At 54.7% G+C, this 16,079-nt stretch overlaps 2 protein-coding genes across 2 annotated transcripts in view; one reads left to right on the forward strand and one right to left on the reverse strand.

The window, feature by feature from the left end:
- LOC136150196 (lactoperoxidase-like) overlaps nt 1–3,993 on the reverse strand; it is a 60,003-nt gene extending 56,010 nt beyond the window's left edge. The window contains 2 exon segments of the mRNA XM_065910940.1: nt 3,620–3,724; nt 3,921–3,993. Coding sequence (XP_065767012.1) covers nt 3,620–3,724; nt 3,921–3,993 — 178 coding nt within the window.
- Nucleotides 3,994–4,526: 533 nt separating this feature from the next.
- On the forward strand, nt 4,527–14,239 carry LOC136149423 (myeloperoxidase-like). Its single transcript, XM_065909660.1, has 12 exons — nt 4,527–4,620; nt 4,770–4,863; nt 5,171–5,346; nt 5,535–5,658; nt 5,753–5,882; nt 5,954–6,160; nt 6,978–7,296; nt 9,430–9,590; nt 11,223–11,478; nt 11,932–12,102; nt 13,048–13,285; nt 14,032–14,239. The coding sequence occupies exons 1-12, from the start codon at nt 4,545–4,547 to the stop codon at nt 14,237–14,239; spliced, it is 2,160 nt and encodes a 719-aa protein (XP_065765732.1). The 5' UTR covers nt 4,527–4,544.
- Nucleotides 14,240–16,079: the final 1,840 nt, after the last annotated feature.

Genomic DNA, 16,079 nt, shown 5'->3' on the forward strand with positions numbered 1-16,079 from the left:
GGATCAAACATGTGTCTCTTGGGTCTAAAGTGAGACAGTTTTGTAAGTAACACATGATTACAGATCTGCAAGAGGTATTGTTGAGTGAAAAGAAGCATGCTGCTGAACAGTATGTATAATGTGATATCATTTATGGAAAAATAAACAAACAAGAATATTTCCCACAGATCTACCCGCATAAATGAATGTAAGGTAAAAAGATTTGGAAGGACAAACACAGAAATGACAATAGTATTTATGTCTCAAGAGTTCGGGGAAGGGACTATATTTGAAAATGATATAATAACCTAATCCAGAAATTGACCTGTAATATTTTAATTTTATTCAAAATATATCCAGGTATAAATTACTTGCATACTTCTATATTACTTTTTAAAACTTGAAGGAGAAAGAAAGCAAAGACTTTGGACTGGGTGCAATTTGGGTGTTTGAGGGGTCACTGTCCCTACCCCCTCCCCAGCTTCCATAACCTCCTTCACTCCAGCCACACAGGCACACAGGAAATCTGACTGTAATCCCAACTGAACTGTTTCCTAAATAGCATTAAGAAAGAATACACTGTTTCACAAGCAGTAGCAGAGAAAGCCCGTTACCCCAGAGACAGATAAACTTTTTTGCAAGCAGTAGCAGAGAGAGCCCGTTACCCCACAGACAGCTGGACTTCACCCTAGGAGTGGGGATGTTTGGGAAGGTAAAGTGAGGAGAAGGAGGGCAGTGTGTGTGGGTGGAGGGGGTTTCCAGCAAAGGACTATAGTCTTAAAATGTAGCAGTCTCAGCAGCGCCTTTTAGAGGCTACCCCAGGATGGGACGCTAGGAGTAATCTGGACCATGAGGTTTGTCAGAAACATCTCTTCTGGCAGACACATTCTCCTTCTGGTTACTCTGCACGCTGAGAAGCCCTCTGAGCCTCAGTCACACCTGGGCTTTCCAGGTGGCGCCAGTGGTAAAGAAACCGCCTGCCAATGCAGGAGATGTAAGAGATGAGGGTTCGATCCCTGGCTCGGGAAGAACCCCTGGAGGAGGGCGTGGCAACCCACTCCAGTATTCTTGCCTGGAGAATCCCATGGATAGAGGAACCTGGCGGGTTACAGTCCATAGGGCCGCAAAGGGTTGGACATGACTGAAGCAACCGAGCCTGCATGCATTCAGACAAACAGGGCTGAGATGAGGAATCAATAATGATACAGACTGGTCAGCCTTGCAATGATGTCACTTGGCCCATTATTAATTAATCGCAAACATCGTAAAGAGGATCTCACATCGTTGCAGAGCATCTCAAACCTCTGCACACAAATGTAGGCCCACAGCACCCACCGTGGGCCAAAGGCAGGTGGTTTGGGATGGTCCATCTTGAGAATCCTCCCCCATCCACACACAGAGAATTTAGGGCATTTTAGTATCATTCTTTGAAAATGCTTCAGTTTTTCAGAATTCACTGCTCCATGCCACGTGTGTGTGAGAAATCAGGCCAGGTCTCTTGATGCCTATGAATCACTGCGATGCCTCATGCCTGGCCCTGGGCCTCTGGGACAGTCCCTGAAGTGCCCACGTGAACTTTCTAAAATGAACTCTGACCATGCACTTCAGGGCGTCCACGGCTCCCTGGAGCCTTCAGAACAAGGACTTCTCAGGAGGTCAGCAAGAGTGTTGTGTCCTAGACCTCGTGCCTGCCACAACCTCTCCCCCATGTTGGAACCGTCTGGATGAAGCCCCCCAGTGCCAAAGCTTTGCTGTGTTATTCTCAGGGGCCAGAGCGCTCTTCCTTCCTGTGTCCAACTTCTAAACACTCTTCAAGACAATCTCAAATACTAATTCCTCAAAAAGGCCTCCTTTGATGCTCCTGAAGAAGTCTGCCCAAGGTTGTTGGGGTGCTGTTGGTCTGCACCCTCCTGTTCCCGTTGAGGTCAGGTTCTTTGCTCACTACAGGGCACGGCCCCTGGCATGTGCAGCGGCTTGGCAATTACTCGTTGAACAATCCTGGGTGAAAGGTCAGGAACAAACTTTCAGAGGCCATTGGGTAAAGAGCACTTGTTTGTAAGTCAAGAGATCTGACCAGTAGATTATTTTGAGCTGTGTCACACTGCTGCTGTTGGCAAAGTCATTTCCTTCCCAGACCTCCATCTTTCTCTTCTGTGTTAAGAGGAGCTTGTATTAAATGTCTCTTCCCTCTTGGGCTCTGACCATTTCCTTAAAAGAGTCAAAGGCCACTAACTGTCAGAGCTAATGAGGGTGATGGGGTGTTTCCATGCATGGCTGGGAGGGTGAACGCTTTAAAAATGTGGATACCCAGATATGCAGCAATTTTACTTTCAGGACTTTTCACCTAAGGAAATAATCGAAGAGGTGACTGGAGATTTATATGGACAACGATCCTAGTGCTGCTTCTAACAGTGAAAAGAGGAAATGACCCAAGTATCTGAACAAGAGAGGATTAGTGAATAAAACATAGCATCTCATACAAAATATTATGCAGACATAAGAATGAAATAAATCTGTTTATTGACACAGATGTCCAGGCTAAATTAAGTATTAAAAGTCAGATTATAAAATAATATTTAAGGTATGTTCTTCTTTTTTTTTTTTTGATCATACCTTGCATCTTGCAGAATCTTAGTTCCCTGACCAGGGGTTGAACCCAGAGCACGGCACTGAAAAAAAATGGCAAGGGCTAACCACTGGACCATCAGGGATAAGTATGTTCTTGTCATTGTTTGAAATACATATTGGACTTCCCTGTGGTCCAGTGGTTAAGAATCCACCTGCCATATCCCCCCTGCAGGGGACATGGGCTCCACCCCTGGTTTGGGATTTCACATGCCAAGGGGCAACAAAGCCCCAAAGCCACAATTACTAAGCCTGAGCTCTACAGCCTGTGTTCCACAACTACTAAGCCCGCATGCTGCAACTACTGAAGCCTGCACGCCTAGAACCCATGCTTTACCAGAGAAGCCACTGCAATTAGAAGCCTGTGTGACGCACTGGAGAGTAGCCCCTGTTTGCCGCAGGCAGAGAAAGCCCACAATCAGCAGCAAAGACCCAGTGCAGCCAACATGAAATAATAAATAAATAAAATACATATCATATCTACATCTACATATCCAATTATGAAATGGGATGATTAGTTAGTGCTAGGAATATGGGAAATTATTTTCCTTCCTGTTTCTTGTTTATGTGAAAGATGACAAAGCTGGAAAGAAAAAAATTACCCATAATCTCACCTGTTTGTAAATAATTTATTTATTCTATAACATTTCATGAATGGAAATACATTACAGGATTTAAAAAAAAAAAGTATTTTTCAAAAGCCTATAAAATTCTAGAACCTGATTCACAGAGAGCCACTTGTCCAAGTTCACACATAGGAAGCCCTGGAAGAACAAGGCTGGAAGAATGGCCCCTTTTCTCGTGGGGCTTCCTGGCAGGTGGGAAGGTACGCTGGGAAGATGTTGCTGTCCCTTGTTCCTGGGCCAAGAGGTGGTCTGGGGATAGATGGCAGCAGAAAGTGCAGGGGGTGTTGGGGTAGGAGGTGTGGGTAGACCGAACAGGACACGGTGGGCACGTGCCCAGCCTGACGGGGGCACAGGAAGGTGGATGGACAGCGTCATGAGTCGTAGGGCACCTTTCCTGCTGGCACTCCTTTTGCCAGCCTTCCTCTGGGTCTGGGCTGCGTCACCCAGCTGAGCACTAACCACAGCCAGCTCTGTTCTCTGCTGGTTCCTGAAATCTGGGAGCAGAGGGTGGGGGTGTTGGAGGCAGTCCCCTACCAAGAGCTAAGAGGAAAGGCGATGAGGAGAGGGACAGAGGAAGTTCCCTTGGTCCTCAGCCCGTAGCCCCCACACTCCTCTTTCTTGTGAAGCTCAACGGTCTCCAGTCAGATATCCAGTCCCCTTAGTCTGCTCCAAGAATGGGGGGCTGCCCACCACGGTTGGCCACAGGGACCTGGTTACTGTTGAGCGTGGGGGAACGGTGTCCGGAGGCAGATCGGGCCGTCATCACTCCAATTTCTGTTTCCCATTATTCCCTGGGCTGTCGGTTCCTAACTTTCATCCCCAGTAAAGGAACTCTGGATACTCAGGTGAACCAGAATTTTGGAGAGGGGGATACAATTTTGCACCCCAAGAGGACAGCACATGGGGAGCTGAGAGTCTCTGGAGGTGTGCTAAGCTCAAAGGTTTGAGATGGTTTTGGTCCCTCCTCCACTGCCTGTTTCTCCCATACGAGGGGGCTGTTTCTGTGCTCCCTGGCCCCAGTGGGGGAGGAGAGAGACTTTCGTCTTCAGGGGCGGGACCCACCTGTCCTGTCCCTCCCCCAGCCTGGAGGACATAAAAGCCCAGATTCAGCTAAGAGGTGATGCCAAAGCCAGGTGGAACCCTGGAACTTCCGAGGTGGGATCCGAGACTCTGTCTGTAGGCAGAACCCACTGTGGGGGGACTGAGTGAGAAGGAGGGGGTGAGGGGCCTGGGAGGAAGCAGGTGTGGGGTGCTCATCTCCCCAACGCACTGTGGGCTTTGCACACTTTGTGGGCACGGGGTCTTGTTGCAGAGATGAAGCTGCTCCTGGGCCCCGCGGGACTCCTGGTGGTTCTGATCATGCTCCAGCCCTCGGAGGGTGCCCCTCAAGGTAACGCTTCAGAAAGAAGGGAAAAGGTGGCGTGTTGAGGGTAGTTCTGAGTCCCTGGGATTCCTTGTCTCCTTGTAAGCCACCCAGGCTCTGGGGCCCGAAGGGGGCTTTGGGTTCATTCCTGACCTCCTGACGTCTGGTCTGGGCAGCTGGCCCGGGGGAAGTGGAGACGTCGGTGGTGCTGACCTGCATGGAGGAGGCCAAGCGGATAGTGGACAAAGCCTATAAGGAGCGGCGGGAAAGGTGGGGCTTCTGGGTGAGGCTGTCCCCTGCCTTTCAGAGAAGGAACAGGCAGCAGGGAACGTGTGGCTGGAGGTGGTGCCTTCTGCCGGTCGGTCTTGCTGGTCAGTCTTTCTATCTTTGGGTGTGAAAACGTCTTCAAGACCACGCCTCCCATGGTCTTGTCTTTGGACTCCCAGCTCCAACCTGTGTTTACAAAGACAAACCTGCTTCCCGGCTCTGGGTCCTTCGAGCCCACAGCTCTGGGCTGGGGCCCTGCAGAGCGTCTCCCGCTCCGTTCTCTGGGCTCACCCTTCCCTCCCCCAAGCAGCATCAAGCAGCGGCTTCACAGCGGCTCGGTCAGCCCCATGGAACTCCTGTCCTACTTCAAGCAGCCGGTGGCAGCCACCAGGACTGCTGTGAGGACGGCTGACTACCTGCACGTGGCCCTCGGCCTGCTGGAGAGGAAGCTGAGGGCCCTGTGGCCAGGCCGCTTCAACGTCACAGGTACAGTCCCCGCTACTACGCCAGCGCCTCACTCGATCCCTGTGGTTCTCCCAACCCCTCCTTCCTGGGTGTATTCTAGCATCCCCACTCTCTGTCCTCAGACCATATCTCCGAAGCAAGGCTCCCCAGCTGTGGGTAGTATACAGGGGCTCAGCACCCACTTGCTTCCTACTTTGCCCGGTCCACAGACATGCTGACCCCGGCCCAGCTGAACCTGCTGTCCAAGACTAGCGGCTGCGCCCACCAGGACCTGGGGGTGACCTGCCCAGAGAAGGACAAGTACCGAACCATCACCGGGCAGTGCAACAACAGGTGCGGCCGCTGGGGGCTGGTCCTTGACGGGCGGTGGCTGGAGGCTGGGGACCCTAACTACTGGAGTCAGCACCCTGTTTTTTTGCCCCTGCAGGCGCAGCCCCACGCTGGGGGCTTCCAACCGGGCCCTTCTACGCTGGCTGCCGGCGGAGTACGAGGACGGCTTCTCACTGCCCTTCGGCTGGACGCCTGGGGTCAAGCGCAACGGCTTCCCAGTGCCCCTGGTGAGCCCCGGCCTGGCGGAGGGGGAGCAGCCTGGCCGAGACTGCAGCCCCTGACATCCCATGTCCCACAGGCTCGTGCCGTGTCCAACGAGATCGTGCGATTCCCCACGGAGAAGCTGACTCCGGACCAGGAGCGCTCACTCATGTTCACACAGTGGGGCCAGCTGCTCGACCATGACCTTGACTTCGTCCCCGAACCGCCCGCCCGCGCCTCCTTCCTCTCGGGCATCAACTGCGAGATCAGCTGCCTGCAGCAGCCGCCATGCTTCCCGCTCAAGGTGCTTCCTCCAGGCCCCACCCTGTAGCCGCCGGGTCGGGGAGGGGGGGCATCGTTCCCCTAAGGGGCCTGCTGCTCCTTTCCTGCCCAGGTTTCCTTCCCCCGGTCCCAGCAAGCCTGGCCCTGACCGCCACCCCCAGCATCTCCCACCCTCTCTGGGCTGATGACCTTCCCACTGTCCCTCAAACTTTTGTGTGCAAGCCTTGTGGGGGGCTCAGTCATCTTCCCTCCCCACTCGGGGGGTCCCCACCCCCAGCCCACATCACACAGAGTCTGGTAGTGGGGTTGTAGCGGGGCTGAGAGTGGACACGTGCACAGTAGGTAGTAGGGGAGAGAAGGAAGGAAGGAGGGTCCCAGAGAGAGGCAGACAGAGGCAGATAGGGACTGGAGTGAGAGACAGAGAGACAAAAGGGGGAAGGAAAAGAAGAGGTCGCAGGAGACAGCAGAGAGAGCGCCAGAGACCCGAGGAGAGAGGAACAGAGTCAGAGGAGAGGAGACAAAGGAGGCTGAGGGGGAGGGTCGGAGGACTGGTCAGCGAGCCTCCAGGGGGTCCAGGTCCCCCATGCCCCTCCAGCTCAGAGGCGCTCTGCCGGTGGGACCTTAGGCTCATCCCTGGGGGGCCTTGAGAAGCCTTCCTGCCAGCTGAGGGGGCCCGAGGGGCGCTGTTTACTGTCTGGGTGACCCGCTCTGGTCCTGGGTTCCAGACTGCTTCCCCGTAGGGAATTCAGGGCCTAAAAAGGTGGGTGGACCAGAGAGAGCCACTCCTGACCTCTGTTCCCGGCCGCGGCGAGCCCGCGGGGCCTCTCTCTGCACCTCAGATCCCACCCAATGACCCCCGCATCAAGAACCAGCAGGACTGCATCCCTTTCTTCCGCTCCAGCCCGGCCTGCACCCAGAGCAACATCACCATCCGCAACCAGATCAACGCGCTCACGTCCTTCGTGGACGCCAGCATGGTCTACGGCAGCGAGGACCCCTTGGCCAGGAGGCTGCGCAACCTGACCAACCAGCTGGGGTTGCTGGCCGTCAACACTCGCTTCCAGGACAACGGCCGGGCCCTGCTGCCCTTTGACAACCGGCGACATGACCCCTGCCTCCTCACCAATCGCTCAGCGAACATCCCCTGCTTCCTGGCAGGTCAGTCCCCGGCAGGGACCTGGACTGATGCAGGGCGCCCCCTACTGGAGCCACGGCGAGCCTGTTGCAGAGCCCGTTGTGGGGTTGGCATTTAGAGGCTCCCCTCACCAACTCACATGATGTGAATCCAGTTGCCTTGGTAACAAGTTGGATGGAGCCTGAAAGGCAAAACAAAAACAAACCCCCAAAACGACAAGAACAGAAACCCCCAAACCTAAGAAGGAGACTCAGGGATGGCCAAGGCGCCTGGTTCCATCTATCTAGCCCTTTTTCTGTTGGTCCCTTTCCATCTGGGCTCTGCAAGGGGGGAAAGCTGAATCCTCAAGGGACAGGAAACCAAAGGGACAGAGAGCAGGATGGCGCCCTCACCCTCTAGAACAACAGTACCCAATATGGCAGACACTGGACACACGTGGCTATTTTCATTTATATGTGATTTAGCTTAAATTAAACACAAGCTTGCTCCACTGTGCTAGCTACCTTTCAAGTGCTCATTTCGAGTGTTCAGTAGCCCCATAGGCTAGTGGCTTCTATAGAGGACAGCTCAAATGTAGAAACTGTTTTCATCAGTGCAGAATTTCTGTGGGACAAAGCTGCTCCAGAACATCACCACCTACCCACCTCGATCCCTGTAATAAAAGAGGGTGGGATTTTTTATTTAGACAACTGGCTGTCCTGGGGATAAGGTTGGGGCAGTGATGGTGGCCGTGCCCAGAAATTTTACTTGATACAGTGTTTTTAACTACGAACCCAGCAGCGGGTCTGAGGCCCTTCTTTCTGGCCTCTCAGCCTCTCCTCATGATGGCTGCTGCTGGTTGGGCCCTGGAGAGGAGAATCAAGGTCAGCCCCACTGTGGACTTTTCTGGGCTAGAGAGGAAGGAGCAGCAGGCTTCCGCCTCCACATGGTGTTGAGTCACCTGTCCCCGGCCTGGATGGTCTTGACCTCTTGTCAAGTAATCAGAAGGAAAAGCTACTCTCAGGGTATTTCCTTGCCACTGACTTGTAGAGCTGGGGAGGACTGAACCCAGTGTCTTGCAGAAATGGGCCTGGTCCTGATCCTCCAGAGCAGGGTTAGGGGAGGACTAGAGGGATCAGAGGGTCACTCTTGGTTCTTTTTTTTTTTTTTTTTTTTTTTTCCACTCTTGGTTCTTTTGAACAGTCTCAGGGCTGGCCTTCAAACATCCTGTGCCCTGATGCCCTCTGCCAAGCAGGCTGCAGAGTTAGCATGTAGAAAGGTGGGAATGGCCGCTCTGAGCAGGTAGTAGTGGCTTTCTAGAGTCCTGTGTTAAGAAGGATTCTGAAGTTGCATCCAATTTATTTTTTTTATATTAGTTTTTATTTTTGGCTGTGCTGGGTCCTCAGTGCTTCATTGCTGTGCGCAGGCTTTCTCTAGTTGTGGCGAGTGGGAACTGCTCCCCAGTCACAGTGTGGGCGTCTCCCTGTGGCGGCTTCTTTTGTTGTGAAGTTCAGGCTCTAAGGCATGCAGACCTCAGCAGTTGTGGCCCACTGGCTTTGTTGCTCCATGGCATGTGGGATCTTCCCAGGCCAGAGATCACACCCATGTCCCCTGCATTGGCAGGCAGACTCTTAACCACTGGACCACCAGGGAAGTCTGCATCTAATTTTATCACAAGTAAAGGCCGTGATTATTTGCTGTGTCTGACATGGCGGGAAAACAGGGAGAGCTAACCTGCATGCTACTTTTGTGGCCTTCCCTGAATCAAAAAACTGTCAATCAAGCAGTGCTCATGGATCTCCTCTTTTGTCCCAAGCAGTGTGTTGAAGCCCATGTGTTTGCGTGCACGTTGGGTGGGAGGGTCATATGCAGAAAGGCACAAACCATGGTCTTGTCCTCCAGGTGCTAGCAGTCTCAGGTATGGGGAGGCGGCAAGTCTTGTGTCAGATCTGATGCTTAGTAAATGAGCACCTCCGGCCAGCGCTAAAGAGCTGTTATGGTAGACCAGGGAGTCAAGGGAGGCCTCCTGGATGGGGTGCAGACTGAAATGGCGTGGCGTGAAAAGTTGAGTGGCGATAAGCAGCGTTTGAGGCCTTCGCCCCGGAGGGAGTTTCAGTGGAGCAAGTCCTTTCTGGGAAGGAGGTCTTAGGAATGACGGTAGCTTTTGCTTCCCCAAGGGGACTCCCGTGCGAGTGAGATGCCTGAGCTTGCCACCATGCACACACTCTTTGTGCGGGAGCACAACCGGCTGGCCACAAACCTCAGGCGCCTGAACCCCCACTGGAACGGAGAGAGGCTCTATCAGGAAGCCCGAAAGATCGTGGGAGCCATGGTCCAGGTAGGCAGTCCTGGGCATCTGTGATAATACAGGTAGGCAGACTTGGGATGCCAAAGTGCCTCTACTGCATCTTAGCTGTGCAAATTAACCCTCACGAGCTATATGAAAACACCTGAGATACTACGTGCCTGACAAGGGTCACTTGCCTTGATCCCCTTTCCCAGCTTGCTCTCCTTTCTACTTTCCTGTCTACCAGGAATGATACTGACAGGTTTAAACAGGTGGGTCTAAAATGCTTGGCGCACAGTGAAAGTGGAAGTCGCTCAGTCGTGTCTGACTCTTTGCGACCCCATGGACTACACAGTCCATGGAATTCTCCAGGCCAGAATACTGGAGTGGGTAGCCTTTCGCTTCTCCAGGGGATTTTCCAAACCCAGGGATCGAACCCAGGTTTCCCGTACTGCAGGCAGATTCTTTAGCAGCTGACCCACCAGGCGTACAGTAGGCATTCAGTAAATTCTTCTTTCCTTCATCACATTGTCACTCTTGGCTCCTTTACACACTCCCTCTTCTTTACGGCTCTATCACAGCTCACTCACTCTCCTTATCCTCGCTTATCTGAGGGGTGTTCTCACAATTTAGGGGGAAATATTTCAGTGCTTTATTGATTTATTGGCTGCGCTATTTAGCTTCTGGGATCTTAGCCCCCCAACCAGGGATTGAACCTGTGCCCCCTGCAGTGGAAACGCAGAGTCCAAACCACTGGACTGCCAGGGGATTTCCTTTCTCCCAAGTTTTGATGCTCCAGCATGCTCATCCTCTCCCAGGTCACGAACATGCACTCGAGTGCACACTACACACACACACACACACACACACACACACCGCTTGTTAATACTCCTTAACTTTGGAGTGGAGAGAGTTGCTGGTGCGAGGGTGGCCAGTTTTCCATTGGCATTAAGAACTTAAATGAGATTTGTTTAACTCTGAGAGGAGAGTCCAGAGTCTAGAATGTAGAGTGTGTCTATTCCCTGGCCTCTCTTTTCACTGTGAGAAATCACCTGGGGCGGCCCTTTTCCGTTTTGCCTCCCCTCCGTCTACAGACAATAGATTGAACCCAACTGTGAGCCAGGCACTTTGTTGCCTACTGAGTAATTTCAAAAGAAACGAGATCCAACCCTTGCCCTCAAGGAGCTGGTATGCTAGTTAAGAGAAATGCTGCTGCTGCTGCTAAGTCGCTTCAGTCGTGTTCGACACCCAGCGACCCCATGGACTGTAGCCCACAAGGCTCCTCCGTCCATGGGATTCTCCAGGCAAGAGTACTGGAGTGGGTTGCCATTGCCTTCTCCACATAAGAGAAATGAGACAGGAATAACTCAAGGGCAAGGGAGCTAAGAAAGGACTCACAAAGCCTTTTATTTAATTCTCTAAGGCAGAGTGCAGCATAATTACCTGTAATTTACATTTGAGGATCTGGGGCTCAGAAAGGTTAATAACCGGCCTAGGGTCACACAGCAGGCAAGCACTCCAGCCCGGTTTATGCCACTTGGTCCCACTCTGTGGGACGCAGGTCCAGTTCTGTGGGAGGCAAATCCTTGGCCTTAGACGAGGGAGGATCCCCCTGAGTTAGGAGCGGGTGAAGATCCGCAGGGAGGGTGAGCGGAGAGGCCACTCTGAGTGACTTTCCTTTAGATCATCACTTACCGGGATTACCTGCCCCTGGTGCTGGGGCGGGAGGCCATGCGGAAGTACCTGCCCGGGTACCGTTGCTACAACGACTCGGTGGACCCGCGCGTTTCCAATGTCTTCACCATAGCTTTCCGCTACGGCCACACCCTCATCCAACCCTTCATGTTCCGCCTGAACAGCCGATACCAACCTATGCAGCCCAACCCCCGCGTACCGCTCAGCAGGGTCTTTTTTGCCAGCTGGAGGGTTGTGTTCGAAGGTGAGCAAGGCCCCGGCCGGGAGTGAGGGAGTGAACTGGCAGCCGAGGGCGGGGCGGGCGTGGACATGGTCCCAGGGAGCTAGGGTGGAATAAATCGTCTTTCCTTCCGTCCTCGGGGCATCTGATTTCCGGCCTGGTTCACTTGACTCTGCTTGCACATGGAACAACAGAGAGTGGGGCGAGATGGCTTACAGGGAGCTGGCTCCTTCCTGTGCGTTGTGATCCTCAGGGACCCAGGAGGCCAGGGGCTGGGAGCACCTGAGCCTGACGAGTTTGAATGGCTTCATCCCCGAGACGGCAGAGCCTCAGTGAGGATCTGCCCACCGGGGGACCTTGGCGCCAGGGGCCACGTGTGCTCAGCGCTCTCCGCCACTGCCCCCGGGTCCGGCTCGCTGCAGTCTGAGCTCCGATACCGAGCCGGACCCTTCCCCCGGCGTGCTCCTCTTGCTCCAGGTGGCATCGACCCCATCCTGCGCGGCCTCATGGCCACCCCTGCGAAGCTGAACCGCCAGAACCAAATCGCGGTGGATGAGATCCGGGAGCGGCTGTTTGAGCAGGTCATGAGGATTGGGCTGGACCTGCCCGCGCTGAACATGCAGCGCAGCCGCGACCACGGCCTCCCTGGTGAGGGAGCTTCCCGGGACCCCCCGGGCCCACCCACTTCCCCGTCCATGGCCTGTCCTCTCTAGTGCCCCCAGTTACCGGGGCAACCCCCTCCCCCCTCAACCCTCAGAACCTCGCTCTTAGGATGCGGCCTGAGGTCAGGCGCCTACCTGTCCCTGGGCCCCTCTGCCCCATTGCCAGCACCTTCCACCTCCTTTGTGTTGCTGGAACCCCCCAACTTAGGGCATCACCATAATAACAACAAGCCCCTAGTGCCCTGAAAACCTGTCTCCATTCTATTCCATTTGCTTCATTTTATATGGATTCTGAGGGGAAGAGATTATTATCATTTCCATTTTGCTGGTGTGGAGAAGGAAATGGCAATCCACTCCAGTATTCTCACCTGGAGAATCCCATGGACAGAGGAGCCTGGCGGGCTACAGTCCATGGAGTTGCAAGAGTCGGACATGACTTAGTGACCAAACCACCATCATTTTACTGATGAGGAAACTGAGACTTGGAGAAATTCTGAACCTGCCCGGGTTCTCCAGCGGAGTCAGGGACAGAGCTGGAATGGGAGGCTAGATCAGCCTACCATCCTGCTGATGCCTGTGCTGTGGGACAGCTGGTATGGGGCTGATCCTTCCAGACACACCGCACCCATCGCGCGTCTGAGATCTCCACAGGGGCAAGGAGAATCTCCTGTTCTTGGACTCAGTGGGAGTGAAGATCATTTAGGATTTACCTTAGAGTGGGAAGGGGAAGGGAAGACAGAGAGGCTCCTGGAGAGACCCAACTGTGCCCAGGCTCCCGGGGAGGCCAGAGGATTCCCTGGGGGTTTATAGATGGGTAGCAACCCCTTTGTGTTCCCCTTTCCTGCATGGACCTCTGTAGGTAGCCTCAGTGTGTTGGGAGGGTGAGCTTTCTGGGATCCGCCCACAACGACCCTCCGAACCTCCCATACAGGGTACAATGCCTGGAGGCGCTTCTGTGGGCTCCCAGTGCCCAACACGGTGGGTGAGCTGGGCACAGTCCTGAGGAACCTGAACCTGGCGAGGAGGCTGATGGCCCTGTACCACACGCCCAACAACATTGATATCTGGATAGGCAGTGTGGTTGAACCCTTCAACAAAAATGCTCGTGTGGGCCCGCTGCTCGCCTGCCTCATTGGGACCCAGTTCAGGAAGCTCCGCGACGGTGACCGGTGAGAACGGAGGCTCTGCAGCTCTGCGCCTGCCCTTGACCCTCAGGGGGACCCCCAGCTTCCTCCTGCTGGAAGGAGTCCGTCATTTTCCAGTGTGTTCTGGGGAGCCTCAAGGTCATCACTGATGTACCCTGAAGCTGTTGAGGGTGCAAAAAGGAGTTATCTGGACCTGTGGTTGTCAAGGAGCGGGGAGAAAAAATGCCACCCTTAGTCACTGCTTCTCCGGGTCCCGGGTGCAGTCACGGGGCCACCAGTCTCCACTGGAAGGTCTCATCTTTGCTTCACGCGGCTGCTGCTCCTGTTTTCATTCCACCGTGGGCCTGTCCTCTGTCACACCCAGTTCTCACCTGGCCTGAAGTGTGCCTTGGGGAAACTTTTTAACAAGGTGTCCCTCTCTGGGTGGACAAAGGAGACACCACTCCCTAGATCCCGTCTGCCCGCCTGGCTGTAGCCCTGTCCAGGGCCCAGGATCTCACGGGGGAGTGGGCCCGTCTGTCATTAGAGATGCCTGGAGGCTGCTGGGATGGGAGCGGGTTTGGGGGGGGCACCCGGGCAGCTGTGACTGGGGCTCTATTTGTTTGAATTCCCCCTCCCTGCCCCGGGCTGCCCGAGGGCCTGGAGCTCTCCTGTGCCATGGAGCCGCTGTCCGCCGTGGTCCTCTGTCACCCAGGAACAGCTCCAGCCAGTGGGTGTCCTCCCAGCCCAGGAGGGCCTCAGGCACAGTGGCCGCGGGTGTTCCCGTGCAGGTTCTGGTGGCAGAACAACGGCGTGTTCAGCAAGCAGCAGCAGCAGGCCCTGGCCAGGATCTCCTTGCCCCGCATCATCTGTGACAACACAGGCATCACCGTCGTGTCCAAGAACAACATCTTCATGTCCAACAGATTCCCTCGGGACTTTGTCCAGTGCAGTAGGCTCCCGGCATTGGACTTGGCTCCCTGGAGGGAAAGGAACTAGAGGCAGGGTAAGGGGGCAGCGGGGAAGTGAAGGCTGGGCACCTCTGGGCTGGCCGGTTCGGCCCACAGAGCTCTCCCTTCTCTAGGTGAGCCCCTCCCTGTTCTGGGTGCCAGCCAAAGACACCACTAACAACTAGACATTCGTGTGTGTGTGCACAGTGAATCCAAATTGCATTTTGTGTGTGTTGCATGTGAACCTGGGTAGTTTTGTGTGCAGTGTGTATGTGAGTGTGTATTTGCTGATACTAGGTGTGTGGAAGGCAGCAGAGTGGATTGGTGAGATGCACAGGCTAAGAAGCCAGACTGTTTGGGTTCAGATCCCTCAGCCTACCAGCTGTGTGACATTGAACAAGTTCCTCAACCTTGCTAAGCCTGATTTTGCTTTGTAAATAACTGCTGTCATGGCTCCTTAGAGGGTCCACTTGCATCCTCTAGTATTGGGTTTATTGAGCATTTATTACCTGCCAGGCACTATGGCAGGCATGGGAAACACACAGAAAGAGTCATACACCATTTCTGCCCTCGTGGATCTTACACCTTGACTGTGTCCTGTTAACAGAGGTGAAGCAGCGACCCTGGAGGAGTGACGACCCCAGAGGAGTGGCTATTAGCAGTTGGGCTGTCCATAGGCTGAGTTATGGGCCCAGGCTCACCAGGTTCATTCACGGCTCCCCTCTTTCTTCTTTACCCTGTTCTCTTGCTTATTCACATGAGCTGCCTGGAGAGCAGCTTTATACCACTTGTTTATCCCTGATGACTATGATAATAAAGCGCCGCAAATGAGGATCATTGTTCTGTGTCTGCGGTGGGGCTGGACCCTCAGCAAGAGGCTTGCTCTGGGCTCTGAACTTGAACCAGAGTGGTCTGGGCCCTTTCTCAACTGGGGGTGAGGACGGCCAGGCATTCTCCTTGGGCTGATTCATACACGGAAGGCCGTCAGTCCTTGGACGCCTGGGAGCCAGGACAAACTGAGCGACCCTCTTCCCTCACCTTACCCGGAGAACGGGAACCGTGGGCACCAAGCCCTTCTGTTGGTGCGCTGCCCCGGGAAGTATCACGCTTGCTACATGCTCGCTACATGCTCGCTCTGCATCGGGCCTGTGCCAAGTGCTGGGAAACAGGGGGCACTCAGGAGAGGCAAGAGCAGGAGGTTGATGGGAAGGTGGTTCCCTCCCCAAGTGGCAAGACACCTGGGGACCCCGTCAGCTGGCCCGGTGGGTCAGAGGCTCCAGGACGGTAGACGCCTTCTCAGTCTTGCCTTCGCGTGGCCGGGTGCCCAGACCAGGACAGCAGGCGGGGCTGAGGGAGGGGAAGGAGCAGACTCCCCTGATGAGCGTGCCTGGAACTTAATCCCTCTGCCTGCCTGGTGGAGTCCCTCCCGTTCTCTCCCTTCTTCCCACATTTGGGGAGGGGGCCACCCACAGCTGGGGCCTGAAAGGATGTGAGGCTCGCGTGCCCACGGGCGCCCCGGACATTAGCACCTCCCCCAAGCGGGAGAAACCCTGCTCAGGCCCTTCTCACTGAGGACAGGAAGGGACCCCGTGGGGTTAAGGGACTCATGAGACCTCCAAGAAGGGGGTCCCAGAGCCAGGGCCGCCCAGGTCTTCCGGCTCGCCGGCTCTCCTGTAGGATGGCTGCAGGCCTCCCACCCCCGCCCCACCTGTCAGGGGCCTGGGGATCCCCACTGGGCTGACCTTACCCAGGAGGGTCTTTGAGAAAGAACTCATGAGTGCGTATTGGGTGGCAAACTAGGAATATTCTGGAGCTGCCGGCCAGAGGCCTCACAGGCTCCCAGGACTAACCTAGAAGAAGAGGGTATTTCCCTGAAGGACCCCTGGAAA

Source organism: Muntiacus reevesi, chromosome 18 (assembly GCF_963930625.1).
Source record: "Muntiacus reevesi chromosome 18, mMunRee1.1, whole genome shotgun sequence".
Classification (NCBI taxonomy): Eukaryota; Metazoa; Chordata; class Mammalia; order Artiodactyla; family Cervidae; genus Muntiacus; species Muntiacus reevesi.